Source organism: Puma concolor, chromosome D3, assembly GCF_028749965.1.
Source record: "Puma concolor isolate L17-30 chromosome D3, mPumCon1.1.hap2, whole genome shotgun sequence".
Classification (NCBI taxonomy): domain Eukaryota; kingdom Metazoa; phylum Chordata; class Mammalia; order Carnivora; family Felidae; genus Puma; species Puma concolor.
In genome coordinates, this window is record NC_141678.1 from 20,906,731 (window position 1) to 20,923,790 (window position 17,060).

A 17,060-nucleotide genomic window follows, 5' to 3' on the forward strand; every position below is an offset into this window, starting at 1 on the left:
TGTGTTTATTTACTTTTGAGAAAGAGAGCACCAGAGCATCGGTGGGGGAGGGGCAGAGAGAGAGGGAAACACAGAACCTGAAGCAGCTTCCAGGCTCCAAGCTGTCAGCACAAAGCCCCATGCAGGGCTCGATCCCACGAACCGGGAGACCATGACCCGAACAGAAATAGACACTTAATGAATGAGCCACCCAGGCTCCCTGGGATGAAGATTATTTTGAGTTAAAAAGCAGTCAAGGTCCACACACACAGGAGAAGTTCTTCATGTCTCTTCAACTGAATAAAAAATTCAGTGTGAGCACCTGCTCTGGGAAGCCAGCTGGCACCACAGACAACTGCACTAGGATATGGACATGGTGGGGGAGACCGTAAGGGGGGAGGGGCAGCCAGCAAGGCCTGTTTGGTCACAGTCCTCTGTGTCCCATCATTTCCCAGGGGCCCTGCACACATTGTTTTCCCAACATCTACTCTATTCTTCTTCTTCTCTCTGTGATGTGCATTTCTTTGCATTGAATACTAGACCCCTACCTCGTCCATGTAATTCAGAAAAACATATATCTCATTTTCTCTACGTGTCTTTTGACTTTCTAGGTCTCTGTTGATTCCCATATGTTCACTATTAATTTCTTGTGTGTCATTTCAACCTCCTCAAGGACAGGTCTCACCATAGAGGACTCTCCCCTACAGGAGCCTCCACAGAAGCTTCTCAATAAAAGAGGCTCGGAGACAAGGTCTGTGGACCCAGGGGTTTTGGTCTCACTTCCTCGTTATCTGAGTCACTGTGAGTAACGGTAGCTGCTCCCACTGCTATAACCTGTAGCACAGTAATAGTCAGCCTCGTCCTCAGGCTGTGGCCCAGCGATGAGCAGAAGCCCCGCATTGGCCGAGGCATCTTTGGACCCGGAGAAGCGGCTGGGGACCCCAGGGCCCTGGTGCTTATTTGAATCTGAGTAGTAGTACAGGAGATACCGGGGAGGGCTCCCTGGCTTCTGCTGGAACCAATTTATGTAGTAGCCCCCAACATTGAAGCCACTGCTCAGGGTGCGGGTGAGTCTGGCTGTTGTTCCCGGAGATGCAGACAGGGAGGGCGGCTGGGTCAGCACAGGCTGGGACAGGGAACCTGCAAACACAGACACTCGTCAGTGATGGAACCAGAAATGCAAGGAAAATGTCCCAGGATGCTGAGCATGGCAAGCACCCTTTGAGATCCCCCTGTGTCCCTGAGGCAAGCCCCTACCTGTCCATTGAGACACAAGCATGAGGACGAGAAGAGGCCAAGCCATGGTGACATAGACCCTAGTACCCACACTGGCCTGGGCTGCCCCGGGCCTCCTTTTCTCCTCCACCCTTGCCGCAGGAGGAGCTGTCCATGCAAATGAAGCCCATCTAGTGACTGCCCAGCCCCTCCCTGAGCCCTGGTGCTTCAGCCCAGCTGAAGGACACACCCTGGGGACGATGGAGGTTGGCCTCACCACTGGGGAGAACCCTGGGAGGAAGCACCTGCATGCACAATGCACAGGTCCCTGCTCGGGGGACCTTGCCACACCAGAAGGGACACACGTGCCGACTTCCCATCAGGGAGCTCAGAGCCCAGTCCCCAGGCCCAGGCTCTGAGCAGTTGTGAAGACACCACAGGGTACTCCCACAGCGTCCCCTCTTGGCTGACAGGCACATACCTCACTGTGTCCAACAGCCCTGAGAGCCCAGCTGGTTTCCTCAGCTCCTTTTGTTCACACATCCTTGAGCTGAATCATGGCCAACGTGATCCCATAGTACCGCCTGTGATGACTGCAGTGTTTTGCACTCTCAGAACGAGTCCTGGTCTCTGTGAGATGCAAACATTACCTCCCATTAGTGGTAAGTTGTTGACATCTGGCAGAAGATGCTGCAGGCATCAGATCCCTGCACTGGTGTGCGATGTAGCATCTGTAAACCTTGGGAATGTTTTTCACCTCCTATGCATTGTAGCGATGGATGCCGACGAGTGTCCAATAAATTGGGTTTTGTTTTAATCTGCGATTTTTTAGCTCATTTATTGGCTAAGTGATTTATCAAGGAAAGGGAAAATAATGAATTTATCTTTGATGAAGTCCAATGGATCAGTTTTTTTATGGCTTGTGCTAATGGGGTCTTATCTAAACATATTTATACAAACCCTAGAGCCTGAAGATTTTTTCCATTTTTATGTTTACAACTGTATACTTTACAATTATGTCAATAATCCTTTTAGTGAATTTTTTTATGGAGTGAGAGTTTTTGGTGAGCTTCATTTCTCTCGATGGACATCCAGTGGTTCTGTGGACATTTGTTCAAAGGCCATCCTTCCTCCTCTGAAAGGCTTCTGCACCCTTGTCAATAAGGTTTTCTTATCCATAAGTATCCATAAGTATTTCTTATCCATGCTTTTGTGAGTCTGGTTCTGAGTTTTCTGTTCTGTTACATTGGCCACTGTGTACCTTCCATCCACACCACTCTGTCTTGTGATAGGAATTGAATTACACTTCTCTACAAGTTGGGAAGAATTGTCATCTTTACTATATTGACTCTTCTAATCCTTGAACACAACATATCCCTCCATGGTTTTAGATCCACTTTGATTACATTTCCCAGCATTGGCGAGATTTCAGCATCCATGTCCTGTACATGTTTTGTTACATATTCACCCAAATATTTCATCATGGAGTGGTTTTAAGTGTGATTTTTACATTGTTTTTCACAAAGTTACTGCTTGTAGGGGCGCCTGGGTGGCGCAGTCGGTTAAGCGTCCGACTTCAGCCAGGTCACGATATCGCGGTCCGTGAGTTCGAGCCCCGCGTCGGGCTCTGGGCTGATGACTCAGAGCCTGGAGCCTGTTTCTGATTCTGTGTTTCCCCCTCTCTCTGCCCCTCCCCCGTTCATGCTCTGTCTCTCTCTGTCCCCAAAAAATAAATAAACGTTTAAAAAAAAAATTTTTTTTAAATAAAAAAAAAAAAAAGTTACTGCTTGTATATACGCAACTAAATGATCTTTCTATGCTGATCTTGTGTTCCACCACCTTCCCGAAATTGCTTATTACCCTTTCAATTCATATATTTACACACATGTTCAGAGCTCCCTTTGCATTTTTCCCCTATATCATCCTCTGGCCTGAAAATAGGGACAATTGCCTCTTGTTCTCCTTAGTCTGTATGCCTCTCATTGTTTGACTTGCCTTATGGTTTGGTCAGGCACATCCAGCCCTATGGCTAACAGCAGTGTTGAGACTGGACATGATAACCTTGGTTGCCACCCTGGGGGAAAAGCTTTCAGAGCTTCACCTCAGTGTGTTAGCTGTGATGTTTCATCATTTTCTTTATCAAGCTGAGGATGTGCTCCTCTATTTTCATTCTCTGAGAAATGTTGTCTTTTTCATTCATTCATTCATTCATTCATTCTCATTCTTTGTCATGAATAGGCTTTGCATTGTGTGAAATGCTTTTTCTGTATTGATTGATAAGACCAGGTTTTTTTTTTAATAATTTTTTAAAATTCAGTGTATTCATTTATTTATTTAGAGAGAGAATGATAGCTTGAGCTGGGGAGGGGGAGAGAGAAGAGGAGAGAAAGGATCTCCAGCAGGTTCCATGTTGTCAGTGTGGAGCCCCATGGAGCACTTGACCTCAGGAACCCTGAGATCATGACCTGAGCTGAAATCAAGAGTCCTATGCTTAACTGAACCAATCTGGTGCCCCAGGATTTTTTCTTATTTGGCCTGTTAATATTGGGGATTACATTGACTGATTGTTTAATGTAAAACTGGCCTTGCATCCCCACAATACACCCCATTTCATCGTTGTGTGTATTTCTTGTGATACATGTATATAACTGAATACTCTTTTTTTAATATTTTCTTTGAAATAGTTTTCTGCTTATTTGTGTGACATATTCCATTTTTTTCTGTTTTGTGCTAGGGTGCTATTGACACCAGCTACTGAATGACAATCTTAGAAAGAATAATTTCTGGGGCACCAGGGTGGCACAGCGAACTATTCATGATTTCTGCACACGTTGTGGTCTCACGGTTCATGGCATCGAGCCCATCAGAGGGTTCTGTGCTGACAGTGCAGAATCTGCTTGGGTTTCTCTCTCTCTTCCCCTCTTTCTTTCTCTCTCTCTCTCTCTCTCAAAAACAAACTTAAAAAAAAACAAAGAATTCTTACCTTAACCCAATTCAGCATATTGATCCACAAGCAAGGAATATCAATTCATTCATCCCAGTTTTCTCTAATTTCTCTTATGATGCTTTGTAGTTTTCCATATACAAGACTTTCAATTTTTCCAAAATACATCCTTAAGAATTGCATAATTATATCACTATAAATGGAACTGCTTTTATTTTTATATATTGATGGTTTATTGCCTCTATATAGACTACCATTTATCTCCTCATTCTGTTTTTGCAACCTGAAGCCCAGAATTGAAGCAATCAGACCCAAACCATCTGCGACTGAGCCCTAGAGCTGATTGGGAATCAACACCTTTTGTTCTCGGACATCTCCACTGAATATTTTTTTTACCTCTCGGCAACAAAGTTTGCATTTGAAAACATGAACATGGTGAGAATGGGTCATCAGTGTAAAAACATAACTGAAGGAAAGGATATGACAGTGTCACATCATCTGTCTCTGGGACAACTGAGGGTCTGTTGAAGATCTGAGCACAGAAGTCATCCCCTGAGCCACCTGAAGGGTAATGTCACCAGACCCAGAGGGTGAAGGGAGATTTTGTCTCACTTCCCAATGGGACTGACGCACTACATAAGCATTAGCACTATCGTGGCATATGAGACAGTAATAGTCAGCTTGTCCTCATGCTGGAGTCCAGAGATATCAGAAAACCTGAACTGGTCAAAGCATCTTCAGATCCGGAAAATGATAGGAGACCCAAGATCCCTGGAGTGCATCTGACTCTGATTTGGATCTCAGCAGAAACCAGGGATGGCTCTTTGCCTTCTGCCAGTGCCTATATACGGTGTCACTTCTCAGGGTGCAGATGTGGGTCAGCACTGGCTGGGAAAGGTTTGCTTCTTCCAAACACAGACACTCCCGTGTAATGGGGCAGGTATGGAGGTGAAGCTGCTTGGGGGTCTGATCCAAAGGGGTTGGCAGAGGGTCAGGGGACTCCCCAGTTGTCCGAGAACAGGAAGGGGAGTGAGGGGTCTACATGCAGCTGTATGTTCTGTCCATTTTCCTCCCGAGGGATGGACCCTGGAGATAGGAAACTACAGCAAGATCACTTCTAGTTTCCTCTGAAATCCTAACGTGGAGATGGAGGTCAGACCTGAAGAGCCAGAGGGAGAGACTGAATGTCTGAGGGACACGGGCAGAGACAGGAAAAGAGGAGGGAGGGTTTGGGGGATGTTGCCAGGGAGAGTCTTCAGGATCTGGTCCAGATTCACATGTAGCTGGTTCAAACAGAAGGCACTTTGACTATGACTAGGGTTATTGTCCATATATCACCTGTGGGTACATCAGTAGTGACACAAAGCCCTTTCAGGACCACATGGTGACACTGATGTGTGGATGAATGTTTGCTGGGCACCACGTTCAGGTGCAGACACAGTATTTATTCCTGCGCATCTTCTCCAGACCCCATGGGGACGTGCGGTTGGCCTCTGTTATGTCAACTGTCAGTGTCTTCCCGGGATGCCCAATTTTTTCTCACATTACATTCAAATATGAGCATTTCTATGTTCCCTGTTCATGGAAAGATCTTTCTGCAGAAGAATCCCATCTGCATGTGTCTCCAGGTAAGTTTCATACTGAAAAGATACTGGGAATCATGATCTTTGTGCACAGGTATTTTCTCTCGTTTGCTCACTATCTGAGACGCTGTGAGCAATGAAAGCCGCTCACAGTGCCATGAGCTGTAGCACAGTAATAGTCAGCCTCGTCCCCAGGCTGCGGCCCGGAGATGAGCAGAAGCCCTGCCTTGGCCAAGGCATTTTTGGATCCAGCGAAGAGGCTGGGCACCCTGGAGTCTTCTCCATTCTGAGTCTCCCCCTTAAAATTTCTTGCAGGATTTGTTTAGTGGTCACAAAATCCTTTAGCTTCTGTTTCCCTGTTAACTCTTTATCTCTCCTTACATTCTGAATGACAGCCTTCCTGGAGGAAAGATTGTTGGCTACATATTTTTCCCATTCAGCCCATTGAGTATATCCTGACACTCCTTTCCGGCCTTCCAAATTTCTGTGGACAGATCTGCTGCGACCTTGATCTGTCTTCCCTTAGAGGTTAAGGACCTTTTCCACCATGCTGCTTTCATGACTCTCAGTTTTTCTGTGTATTTTGTGAATTTAGCTATGATATGCCTTGGTAATGGTCATTATTGTTGAATCTAATTTGTGCTCTCTGTCCTTTTGGATTTTGATGTCTGTACCTTCCCTAGATTAGGGAACTTTTCAGCTATAACTTGCTCACATATATGTTCTCCCCCTTTTTCTCTCTCTTCATCTTCTGGGACACCCATGATATGAACGTATTCCTCTTAGTAAGTCCCTGAGTTCTCTAAATCCTGTATTGTGATATTTTGCCTTTGTTTTTCTCTTTTTTTCAGCATCATTATTTTCCATAATTTTATCTTCCGTAACACTGATTGTGCTCTGTTTCATCCATCCTCACTGCCATGGCATCCATTCAAGATTGCAAATCAGTTATAGCATTTACAACTTGGGCTTGACTAGATTTTAGTTCTTTTGTCTCTGCATAAAGGGATTCTCAGGGGTCTACTATGTTTTTTTCAGTCTCAGCTAGTATTCTTATAATCATGGTTTTAAATTCTACTTTAGACATCTTACTTATATCTGTGTTGATTATATCCCTGCACATCATTTCTCTTTTTATGTTCTTTTGGGGTGAATTTCTCCATCTTGTCACTTTGGGGAAAAAATAATAATAAATTAAAATTAAAAATTAAAATTAAACAAATTTTTAAAAATAAGCAAAGAAAGGAAGCTAGATGCTAGATGTGTTTTGGTCTGCTTGAGGAGAGATCTTTGATGGAAAAGAGAAAAAAGAGAAAAGAAAAACAGTTTACAAATTTACAATATTTTTTAAAAATTAAAATTATACAAAATGAAGAAAATAAAATAGAGTAAAAAGTTTGGCTCTTTTTTTTATCCAAGAAAGAAAAGAAATAAAAACAACAACAAAAACTGGAGCAAACAAAAGAACAAATGAACAAGCAAACAAAATGAAATTGAAAGAAGCTAGATCCAGTTTCTCCTAGAACTGAAACTTTGTAGCACAATATGGTCCCCAGATTCAGCCCAAGGAAGGGGTTTGCCTTGTTCTGGGGGATGTGCCCAGAGGTTGCAGATGGATAGGGCTCTGTGTAATGGCTCCATTCTCCATTTGGTGGTGCTGCTTCGCTCACTGGGGTGGGTAAGTGTGGGTCTGCTACAGGCTAAAATGGCTGCATCCTGCTCTCTAGTCTCCTGAGCAGAAAAATTTCACACCCTCTTGGATGCTCACTCTGTCACCTCTCCTTTGTCTCAGGCTTCTGTCCATTCCCCACCTTTACACTGTCTGTGTTTATTTATTTATTTTGAGAGAGAGAGACAGAGTGTGAGCGGGGGAAGGGCAGAGAGAGAGATGGAGACACAGAATTGGAAGCAGGTGCCAGGCTCTCAGCTGTCAGTACAGAGCCCGATATGGGGTCGAACCCATGAACCATGAGATCATCACCTGAGCCAACGTGGGAATGCTTAACCAACTGAGCCATCTAGTTCCCCAGAGCTTAGGTCTTCAAAGCATTTAGAGCACTCAGCACTTCAAGAAGACACATGTGTTAGTATAAATTGGTCGCGGATGGGGCGCCTGGGTGGCGCAGTCGGTTAAGCGTCCGACTTCAGCCAGGTCACGATCTCGCGGTCTGTGAGCTCGAGCCCCGCGTCGGGCTCTGGGCTGATGGCTCAGAGCTTGGAGCCTGTTTCCGATTCTGTGTCTCCCCCTCTCTCTCTGCCCCTCCCCCGTTCATGCTCTGTCTGTCTCTGTCCCAAAAATAAATAAACGTTGAAAAAAAAAAAAAACTATTTAAATTGGTCGCGGAATAAATTAGATTGACACTAGGTAATCTGTCAATCTCAGGAAAACTTCCATGAAAGAAGGTATACTGTAAAGCACCCCTCAGTTCCCAGTCCCATGCCACATCCCTCCTAGGGATTAGTGTGGCTGCAAGAAACCAAGGCCTAGCCAGAATAAACGAATAATAATAATTATTATTATTATTATAATTATTATTATTATTATAAACAGATGTGGATTTCTCTTTCATCTTGTATGACCTTAATATCTTGGCTTTATGACTAGTGAGCATATTCTGCCTGGTGTTCACAATCTGGAAAATGTACCTGTTTGGGTGCAACTTTTTGCCAACCAAACAGACTGGAGAACATTCTCCCTCTGTCTGTCTATGCCTCTGTCTCTCTCTTGGTCCAGATGGGCCTGCTGTTGGGGGAGTTAGTCATGAGAGTTTCCAGACCCTAGGAAACATCTGTCACCTCCACCTTCAAGTTTGTTTGTGCTGGAAAGTTTATTCCAGGAGCACCAGCCCAGTGTCCCAGTTTAGTGGGCCTGTGGCACCGTTGTGTCATAATTACCCGTGAGACTGGGGACGCCATTTTCACTACAGCCTCCTTACCACCTGTGCAACAAAGGTTTTTGCTTTCTTAGACTAATTTAGGAGTAAACTTTGGATTGTTGGGCAACCCAATCAGGTGTAGGCCAGCAGCATGGGTGGTGAAAGAATTCACCCAAGCAGAGCAAAGGAGATAGAAGTTTAGGGAATACACTGTAAGGGAGCAGCAGGCAGGAAAGCAAGGCAGAGATGGTCTCCCAGGAGGCAGTGGTGGGGGCTGTGGTCAAGAGGGGAAGGTAAGGAGGTGTGAAATATTTGGCTTTTTTTTTTCCTTTTTTGGTATCTGTGTCTGGGTAGGAGTCAGCTAGGGCTTATAGATATTTTGAGGTGACTTGTCTAACGTGCCTGTTTGCATCCAGCCCACTCGTCACTGTGGGACCTTCTACCATACTCAGGTGACCATTGCTCAAGCCTGTTGCCTAAAACTGACCTCCGTGTTCCCGCTTGCTAGATCAACAATGACAAATCCTTGCCATTTGGGCAGAGGTCTCATCTTCAGTAGCGGCTCATGTTGAACAGTGGGGGTGTGCTGTCCATACATAAACTTGTCTGTCCGTCTGGGGTTCTGTGCCGTTATAGACCAGAGCATGGTATTATACTAACATGCTGACAGGTGATTTGAGTGAAATGCCTTGGTGGTCTGGTCCATGGGATTTAGGAGGAGGGGATCCTCTGGTGCTCCGGGCTGGTATCCTTGTTGAACCATCATTCATATATGGAATTGTTGCATTCTGGAGGACACAAAGTTCAAAAGTGGATTAAATTGGCGGGGGGAGGGGGTAACAATTAGGCATATGAAGCCATAGGTCCTAAGAGAGAAAGAAGGCAGCGTAGCCATGACCAGGTTTCTTTCCAGGAAAACCATCCTTATGTTGCCCAGTCCCAGGGGGGAAGGTCGTTCGATCAAACCGTAGACTTTTTTTTATGTTCCCTGATTGACCCTTTAGCAGGACACAGATATCCTCTGGGCTTCAGCTAGGAGATCTAAACTCAGTCATTTCTGCAAACCGAATGTGACTAAAACCTCCAACTGGGTTTGTACAGTCTACCTATTGTAGACCCTGGGGCATGTGTACTGGGCTCTATGCCCTCACCTGTGTGCACTCCTAGGATGCCTGTGCTGTCTCAGGCAATAACACTGTGTCACTCCTTCCTCCTCAAAGACAGGTGTTCCCACAGTGGTGTCCGATACACAAGCCTCCACTGAAGCTTCTCAATAAAAGAGATGCAGGGGTTTTTGTCTCACTTCCTGCTTATCTGAATCACTGTGAGTAACGATAGCTGCTCCCACTGCCATGATATATACCACAGTAATAGTCAGTCTCGTCCTCAGGCTGCAGCCCAGAGATGAGCAGAAGCCCTGCATTGGCCGAGGCATCTTTGGACCCAGAGAAGCGGCTGGGGACCCCAGGTCCCAACTGTGTACTGGAGTCTGAGTAGTAGTACAGAAGATACCGGGGAGGGCTCCCTGGATTCTGTTGGTACCAGTGTATGCTATAGCTTCCAACATTGATGTCCCTGCTCAGAGTGCAGGTGAGTCTGGCTGTTGTTCCCAGAGATGCAGAGAGGGAGGCTGGCTGAGTCACAACAGGCTGGGACAGGGAACCTACAAACACAGACACGGCAGAGGGAAGAGAAGGAACAGCGCACATGGGATTAGGGAGCTGAGCCACAGGGGTTTCACTCTGGCTGCAGGCCCACCCTGGGACACTGGGTCCTGTCCCTACCTGTGCAGTGACAGAGGAGCACGAGGAGGACGGGGATCCAGGCCATGGTGACACACCCCCTTCTTAGGCCCAGAGTTAGGGCTTGTCTGCCCCGGGTCTCTCTTATCCCCTGTGCACAGGCCTCAGAGAGGAGGGGCTGCTCATGCAAATGGGACCCACACCTGCCTCTTCTCCATGTGCACACACAGGGTCTGTGGCCCTTGGACACGGAGACTTCCTGATGCACTGCGTTCCCCCTGGGTGAGCTTGGAGGCAGCAACTGAGGGGACCACACACAGGCCAAAGTCCAGGGGAATCCACCAGGCCCTGATGGGACACACCTGCCCTGTCCCCACAGGAAACACGGGGGCCCAGACCTGGGGCCTCCTGTCACTGCAGGACTGCCAGCTGGATCCCCCGTCCTGCAGAAACCCTTAGACATGATCTCACAGCAGCCCCTGCTGCTCTTCGGGCAAACGTCTCATTCTTTCCACTTTCTCGTTCTTTCCCACTGCTGCCAATGCTCTCCTTGACCTGCGTCCCTGATGTTTGTGCTTCCACCACGTGAGACAGACCCTTCAGAGAAGGATGGAGATGCAGTCCTGGTGTTCTCTCCCTGAACCGGGTTCTTCCTTGGGCGGGACTATTGTGGGAACAACAGGAGCAATCTTGACCCAGGACAGTCTAGGAATCCCGGTGGAGCTGATGACAAGATGCAGGGAACAGAGAGCAGGGGATCTGCCCCCACAGGGGGCTCCTAGGGGGCAGGCTGACTCTGGGTGATGAGTGAACAGGAAATTGGTGAGCGGTCACAAACCTTCACAGAAAAGGACACAGATTATGGAAATTTGTGCCTTCTGGAGCATGGCAGAAAGGACTCCACAAACTCTGATGAGGCTGCTGAGGGTATGGGGACAGAGCAGGGCCCGGGAGTCCAGTAGGACCACTGCGGGGCCATCCTGCAACCTCCCATCCCTGTGCTGGGAGTCTTTTCATTCCAGCTGGGCTTCTCCTGGTCAGTGCTGCTCATTAGAGATTTAGTTCTGCAGGAAGTTCTAAGACAGATTTTGGGGCGAGGAGAATTAGAAGGCAACCCTGGGGGATGGTTGGGGGAAGATGACAGCAGAGGAAACAGGAAGGGTGAAATGGGTTGTGTCCCCAAGTGGGACAGAGGGAGGTAACTGAATGGACCGCAGGCTGTGGGAGAGGGAGTGATGGTCCAGAGAGTTAGGTGGCTAGAGGGTGATGCCCACAGAGACAGGAATGCCCTGACTGACACAGGGGAAGTCAGGTGGGAGAGCAGATGGAGGGCAGGTGATGGGTCTGTTGTCCCCGTGTCAAACTGAGACCACGGTGTGACACGTTGAGAGGCGTGGAAACATCAGAGACAACCAGGGCTTTAGGGTCACCTTCTGTCCCCCATAGGAAGGATGTGGGTGTTACAGTATTTGCCTGACTGACGGCTTGGCCTGCGTAACTTATTCAGTTGGTCTCCAGCAGCAGATTAGTGAATGACAATATGGCTCTTAATGTCATTTGAATAAGCATCTCACAGGGAGCAGGTTGCTGAGGTTGCTGGCTCTGACCATTTGTTGATATATTTAGGTGCTGAACGCCCTCCCCTTCATTATATGTGCAGATGTGGAAAGGAAGCCCAGTCTTGGAGGTCACACTGGTGAGATGGACACACACTGGGAGACATGGGATGGGCACATTGGATGAACCACTGCACAGCAGAATCAGGCTAGGGAGCCTCCCTTCCCATGGTGGTGTTGACCATCCTCCCCCTCGCTTGTTTCCCTGGTGCTCAGGGCTGAGACATTCTGAGCCCTGGTTGCACTTCTCCATAGACTGAGATCACTGTGGAATGCCACTACCCGGAGACAGCATACAGTGCTAATCTGCCTCATCCTCAAGCTGGCCCCTGTGATGGTGAGGACGGCTTTGTTCCTGGAGATGGACCTGGAGAAGTGATCAAGGACCCGAGACAGGTGATTGTTTATGGTAGATAAGGGGGTGGGCACCCCTGCCTGGAGTCTGTTGGTACCAGCCAGGGAAGTTACTGATAACTACTGACCCAGAGCTAAAGTCACAGGTGAGTGTCACCATGCTTCCTGCAGACACTGACTGTGATGGCTCTTGGATAACCACAGTATGAGAATTGGTTCCGAAAACCAAAAGGAGGCACATGTGTTATTATGAGAGGCAAGGGTCATCCTGAAACCTTGATTTTATGTGCCCTCCAAGAAAGCAGTCTCTTCCCCTGACCTGAGCCGTAAGCAAGGAACCTGAGAAGAAGCACCATCCAGGCCATGGTGGGGATCCTCACAGGTCTTGCCTCCTCAGGCTCTTGGGTTGGATTGGGGTCTCCTCTGGGCCTTTTCATGCCTGCAGACCGATGAGGAGGAGAGGTGCTTCATGCAAATTAACTTCCTCTCTTTTACTGCCCCTTGGTCACCCTGATGTCCCCTGGGGGAGACCTTGAAAGAGGCATATATTGGGACTACACAGAATCAATGACTGCAGGGAGCCTGGGACACTGAGTGACAGGGTGACATCTTGCCCCGAGTCATCTCCTCCATGTCCCTGGTGGCCTCAGTCCCAAGTTTCTTGCCTGGAAAGGCAGACTGAGGGCATGCATCTGCTTCTCACATCCTGGCCATGCTTCTAGTTCATTCCACATGTACCCCATCCCTGGGAATATTTTATGCCCTCCCCAATGAAATGGCCTCTTGTCTCTTTGGAGAAACTTAGTGGTCAGTCCTCCAGGAGTAAGTCCACCGGGAATTTCAAAGCCCGCGCTGGGTATGAACAAACAGGGTCTCTTCTGACTCAGTCCTAGTCCCTAGCTACGGGGCAGAAGACCAGATGTGGGGGAGTCTACACCAGAGGCACCCCAGGCTGTGGAAGTCACCCTCATTTGCTCTTGGAAGCCATCTATTATCTGAAGTAGCAACAAGGTAACTGCTGGTTTTGAGGGGAAGGTAATCATATCACCATTAAATTATGAGATTTCTCCAAACATCAGGGAAAAAAAGAATCTGAACGAAAATGGCACTGTCTGAAAACATTGTGTGACCATCCCGAGGCATTGTAAAATACCCTTGCCTTGTGTAGTCGCTATGCAGCAGAAAGAACCAGAAGGGTGGCCGGGGAAATGGAAAAACATACAATTTCTGGAGTAATAGGTGAAAGAAAAGCCACAAAGTTGGACTTCATCCCACCGTGGAATAAGAATGTGATCCAATGCTCATTTCTGAATGGTTAGTAGATTGTTTCGTGATACGTATACAGCCATTGCTTTCTTTGTCATCAACTGTGTTCAGAGACTTAACCCACATCAGACGTAAAGATTTATAGTAAATTCGGGCACCTGGGTGTCTCAGTCCGTTAACCATCTGACTTTCGATTTCAGCTCAGGTCGTGATCGCACAGTTCCTGAGTTCAAGCCCTGCGTCGGACTTTCTGCTGTCAATGCCAAGCCTGCTTCTGTTCCTCTGTTTCCCTCTCTCTCTGCACCCCCTCAAAAATAAATAAATGTCAAAAAAAGATTCATATTAAATCCAATTCTGTTAGCCAAAATTATTCTTGAGACAGTGGTTAATGTGTAATTATATGCATCAGATTTCAAGATGAAGAAGAAGACCTAAAACTTAAGAGAAAAGATATCAATTCACATCCGTCACTACAAAATGCTGAAGCACATGAGAAGTCACAGAATACTCTGAATCTTATCTGTGACTATTGCAGATAATGGAAGCGGTGTGTATTATGTATTTCATCCAGAATTCCGATATCCAGTGTTTTCCACAACAAAAGTAACCTTAAAATGTCCATACTACCGAAAACCATCTATAGATTGAAGGCTTCCTATGAAAATTCCTATGATATTTTTCACAGAAATAGAAAAAATGTCCTGACTTTCGTATAGAGGCAGAAAGAGACCTAAAATTGCCCAAGCTATCTTGAGAAAGAAGAATAAATCTGGAGGCACCATACTTCCTGCTTAAATTTATACCAAAATTCTAGGAATACAAACAGTATGAAACTGGCCTAGAAAGCCACACATAGATAGATGCCACAGAATACAAAGACCAGAAGGTAATGCAAGTTCCCCTTGACCACCAGGGAGCAAGTACACTGAAAACAGGGCCTTTGCAAGGTTCCTAGAGGAGAAGTGACACGGAGTTTGGAGGGGATTCAGATAGGCATATGCATGAATCATACAGCAGGTGACCCAATCGAGATCCTAAGGTTCTCACTGGTGTTCCTGACACACTCTGGGAGAGAAAGCTGGTATTCTTGGACACCTTGCAATGGGACACATTGGTACGCATGCCATGGTGGTCAGCATGCATCCACATGGTCAAGGTGGGGTAAGAAGCCCAGCCTAAAGCCTCTCTCAGCCGCGTCAGGCCGCATCTGCCAACAGCTCCCATGGGAGCTGCCCTCTGCCCTCTGCTGCTTCCTGCATTGACATGGGTTCCTGGGACCTGGCTCCTCTGCCATTCCAGATTACCCATTCCCCTGTTGGGTGCTCGGGATCATGAAAAAGCTCTGGAAATGGATAGTTGTGGTGTTTACAAAACATTGTGAGTATACTCAGTATCTCTGAATTGCACAATACAGAGTGATTAAAATAATAAATCTTGTTGTGTTTATTCTCATCACTATAAATTATCAGGTCAAAATCAAATTATATGTAAGAAGCTGTACTTATACAAATATCTTTCTTGTCCTGGTATGTGGTACCCTATTCTAACTCTTCGTCATCAGTAAAACTTGACAGTAATTTTTAAAATTATTTTTCTTGTAAATTCCACATATAAATGAGATCATATAGCATTTGTCTTTCTCTGTAGGGCTTATTCCTCCTAGGGTAATATCTGGCAGGTTCGTCCATGTTGTCACAGATGGAAGAAATTCCTTCTGGAAAGACACAGGGCTGGACTTCTTTGTGCACAGATAGGGGACCTCCTGCCCTGTCGCCCCACAGCCTCCCTGCTGCTTGGATCACTGATGAGCCCTGATGTCACAGGAGAAGAGAGGAGGACAGAGTCAGGGCCTGGGAGTTCAGGAAACCAGCCACAGGGGTACCCAAAGTCCCTGATGGTGTCCGCTTCGGTAAATTCACATCTGTGGGATCTACTTCCCACCTTCCCAAGAGCAGACCCAGCATTTTGTAGCAATAAACGAGCGCTGCATGTTACCTTCACAAGCACTACTGAGAGTTTTGCTGACACCTAAACTTTCTCCCCTGGCTAACCCCCCTCCCCTGACGTCACAATTTACAGCCAAGGAGCTAGCCTGGTTGCCCAGCCAGCTCTGTGCCTGCTACTTCTTCTGTTCTGAGTCCTCCCTTGGCACCAATCTTATTTAGTACATCCTACCTGGAACACACAGCTATTCAGCCAGCTCTGAGCACAGGAACCTGGAGGGAAGGGAGCCTCTGCCCCAATCCCTGGAGGAACAGAGTCCACATTGTGGAGGACTGTCCACCTGCTGCGATGGTCCAGACTCTGATCAGAAAACTAAGACAGTGGATGTGCCTTTGTAAAGACAAAAAGGGCCAGCTCAACACGCTCTGAGTTTTACACTTTAACCACCAGACAAAATGTCGGCATTGTCGTGGGTTTCTTTGATGCCTGTTTTTTTGGTGACTTGTTTGTTTTCCTGACAGTACAAAGAAGTTGAATAGGACACTGGGAGGAGGAATGGTGTCGTGACCTGGAAGCTACTTCCAAAGACAGTCAGTGTGCATTTAAGTTATTTTCAACTGGAAGAGAGTCAGAGTGCAGGGTTCTGAGCAGGGTGAGGTATTTGTCCACTTCCCCATGTGTCTGTGTCACTGTGACCAGCACTACTGTGCCCAATTGCACAGTAATAGTCAGCCTCGTCCTCAGGCTGCAGCCCAGAGATGAGCAGGAGCCCTGCATTGGCCGAGGCATCTTTGGATCCGGAGAAGCAGGTGGGGACCCCAGGTCCCAACTGTGTACTGGAGTCTGAGTAGTAGTACAGGAGATACCGAGGAGGGCTCCCTGGATTCTGTTGGTACCAGTATATGTAGTAGCCTCCAACATTGATGTCCCTGCTCAGGGTGCAGGTGAGTCTGGCTGTGGCTCCCAGAGATGCAGAGAGGGAGGCTGGCTGAGTCACAACAGGCTGGGACAGGGAACCTGCAAACACAGACACAGCAGAGGGAAGACAAGGGACAGGGGACATGAGATTAGGGAGCTGAGCCACAGGGATTTGACTCTGGCTGCGGGCCCACCCTGGTGCCCTGGACCCTATCCCTACCTGCGCAGTGACAGAGGAGCACGAGGAGGACGGGGATCCAGGCCATGGTGACACACCCCCTTCTTAGGCCACAGAGCTGGGGCTGAGCTGCCCCTGGCCTGTCTTATCCCCTGTCCCCAGGGTCACAGAGGAGGGGCTGCTCATGTAAATGGGACCCACCCCTGCTTCTTCTCCATGTGCACACACAGGTTCTGTGGCCCTTGGACTGGAGACTTCCTGATGCACTGCGTTCCCCCTGGGTGGGCCTGGAGGCAGCAGCTGTGGGGACCACACACAGGCCAGGGTCCAGGGACTCCTCCAGGTCCTGACCGGACACACCAGCCTTGGCCCCACTGGACGCAAGGGGCCCAGTCCTTGCTTTCTGTCAGTGGAAGACTGCCCAGCTGGATGCCCCTGTCCTGCA

The 17,060-nt window shown here is 47.6% G+C and overlaps 1 gene segment (V, D, J or C); it reads right to left on the reverse strand.

The window, feature by feature from the left end:
• Positions 1 to 760: 760 nt before the first annotated feature.
• Positions 761 to 16,778, reverse strand: LOC147575388 (putative non-functional immunoglobulin lambda variable 5-48). The segment is given in 2 exon segments: positions 761 to 1,119; positions 16,658 to 16,778. Coding segments are annotated over 2 exon segments (390 nt in total).
• Between the last annotated feature and the right edge of the window lie 282 nt (positions 16,779 to 17,060).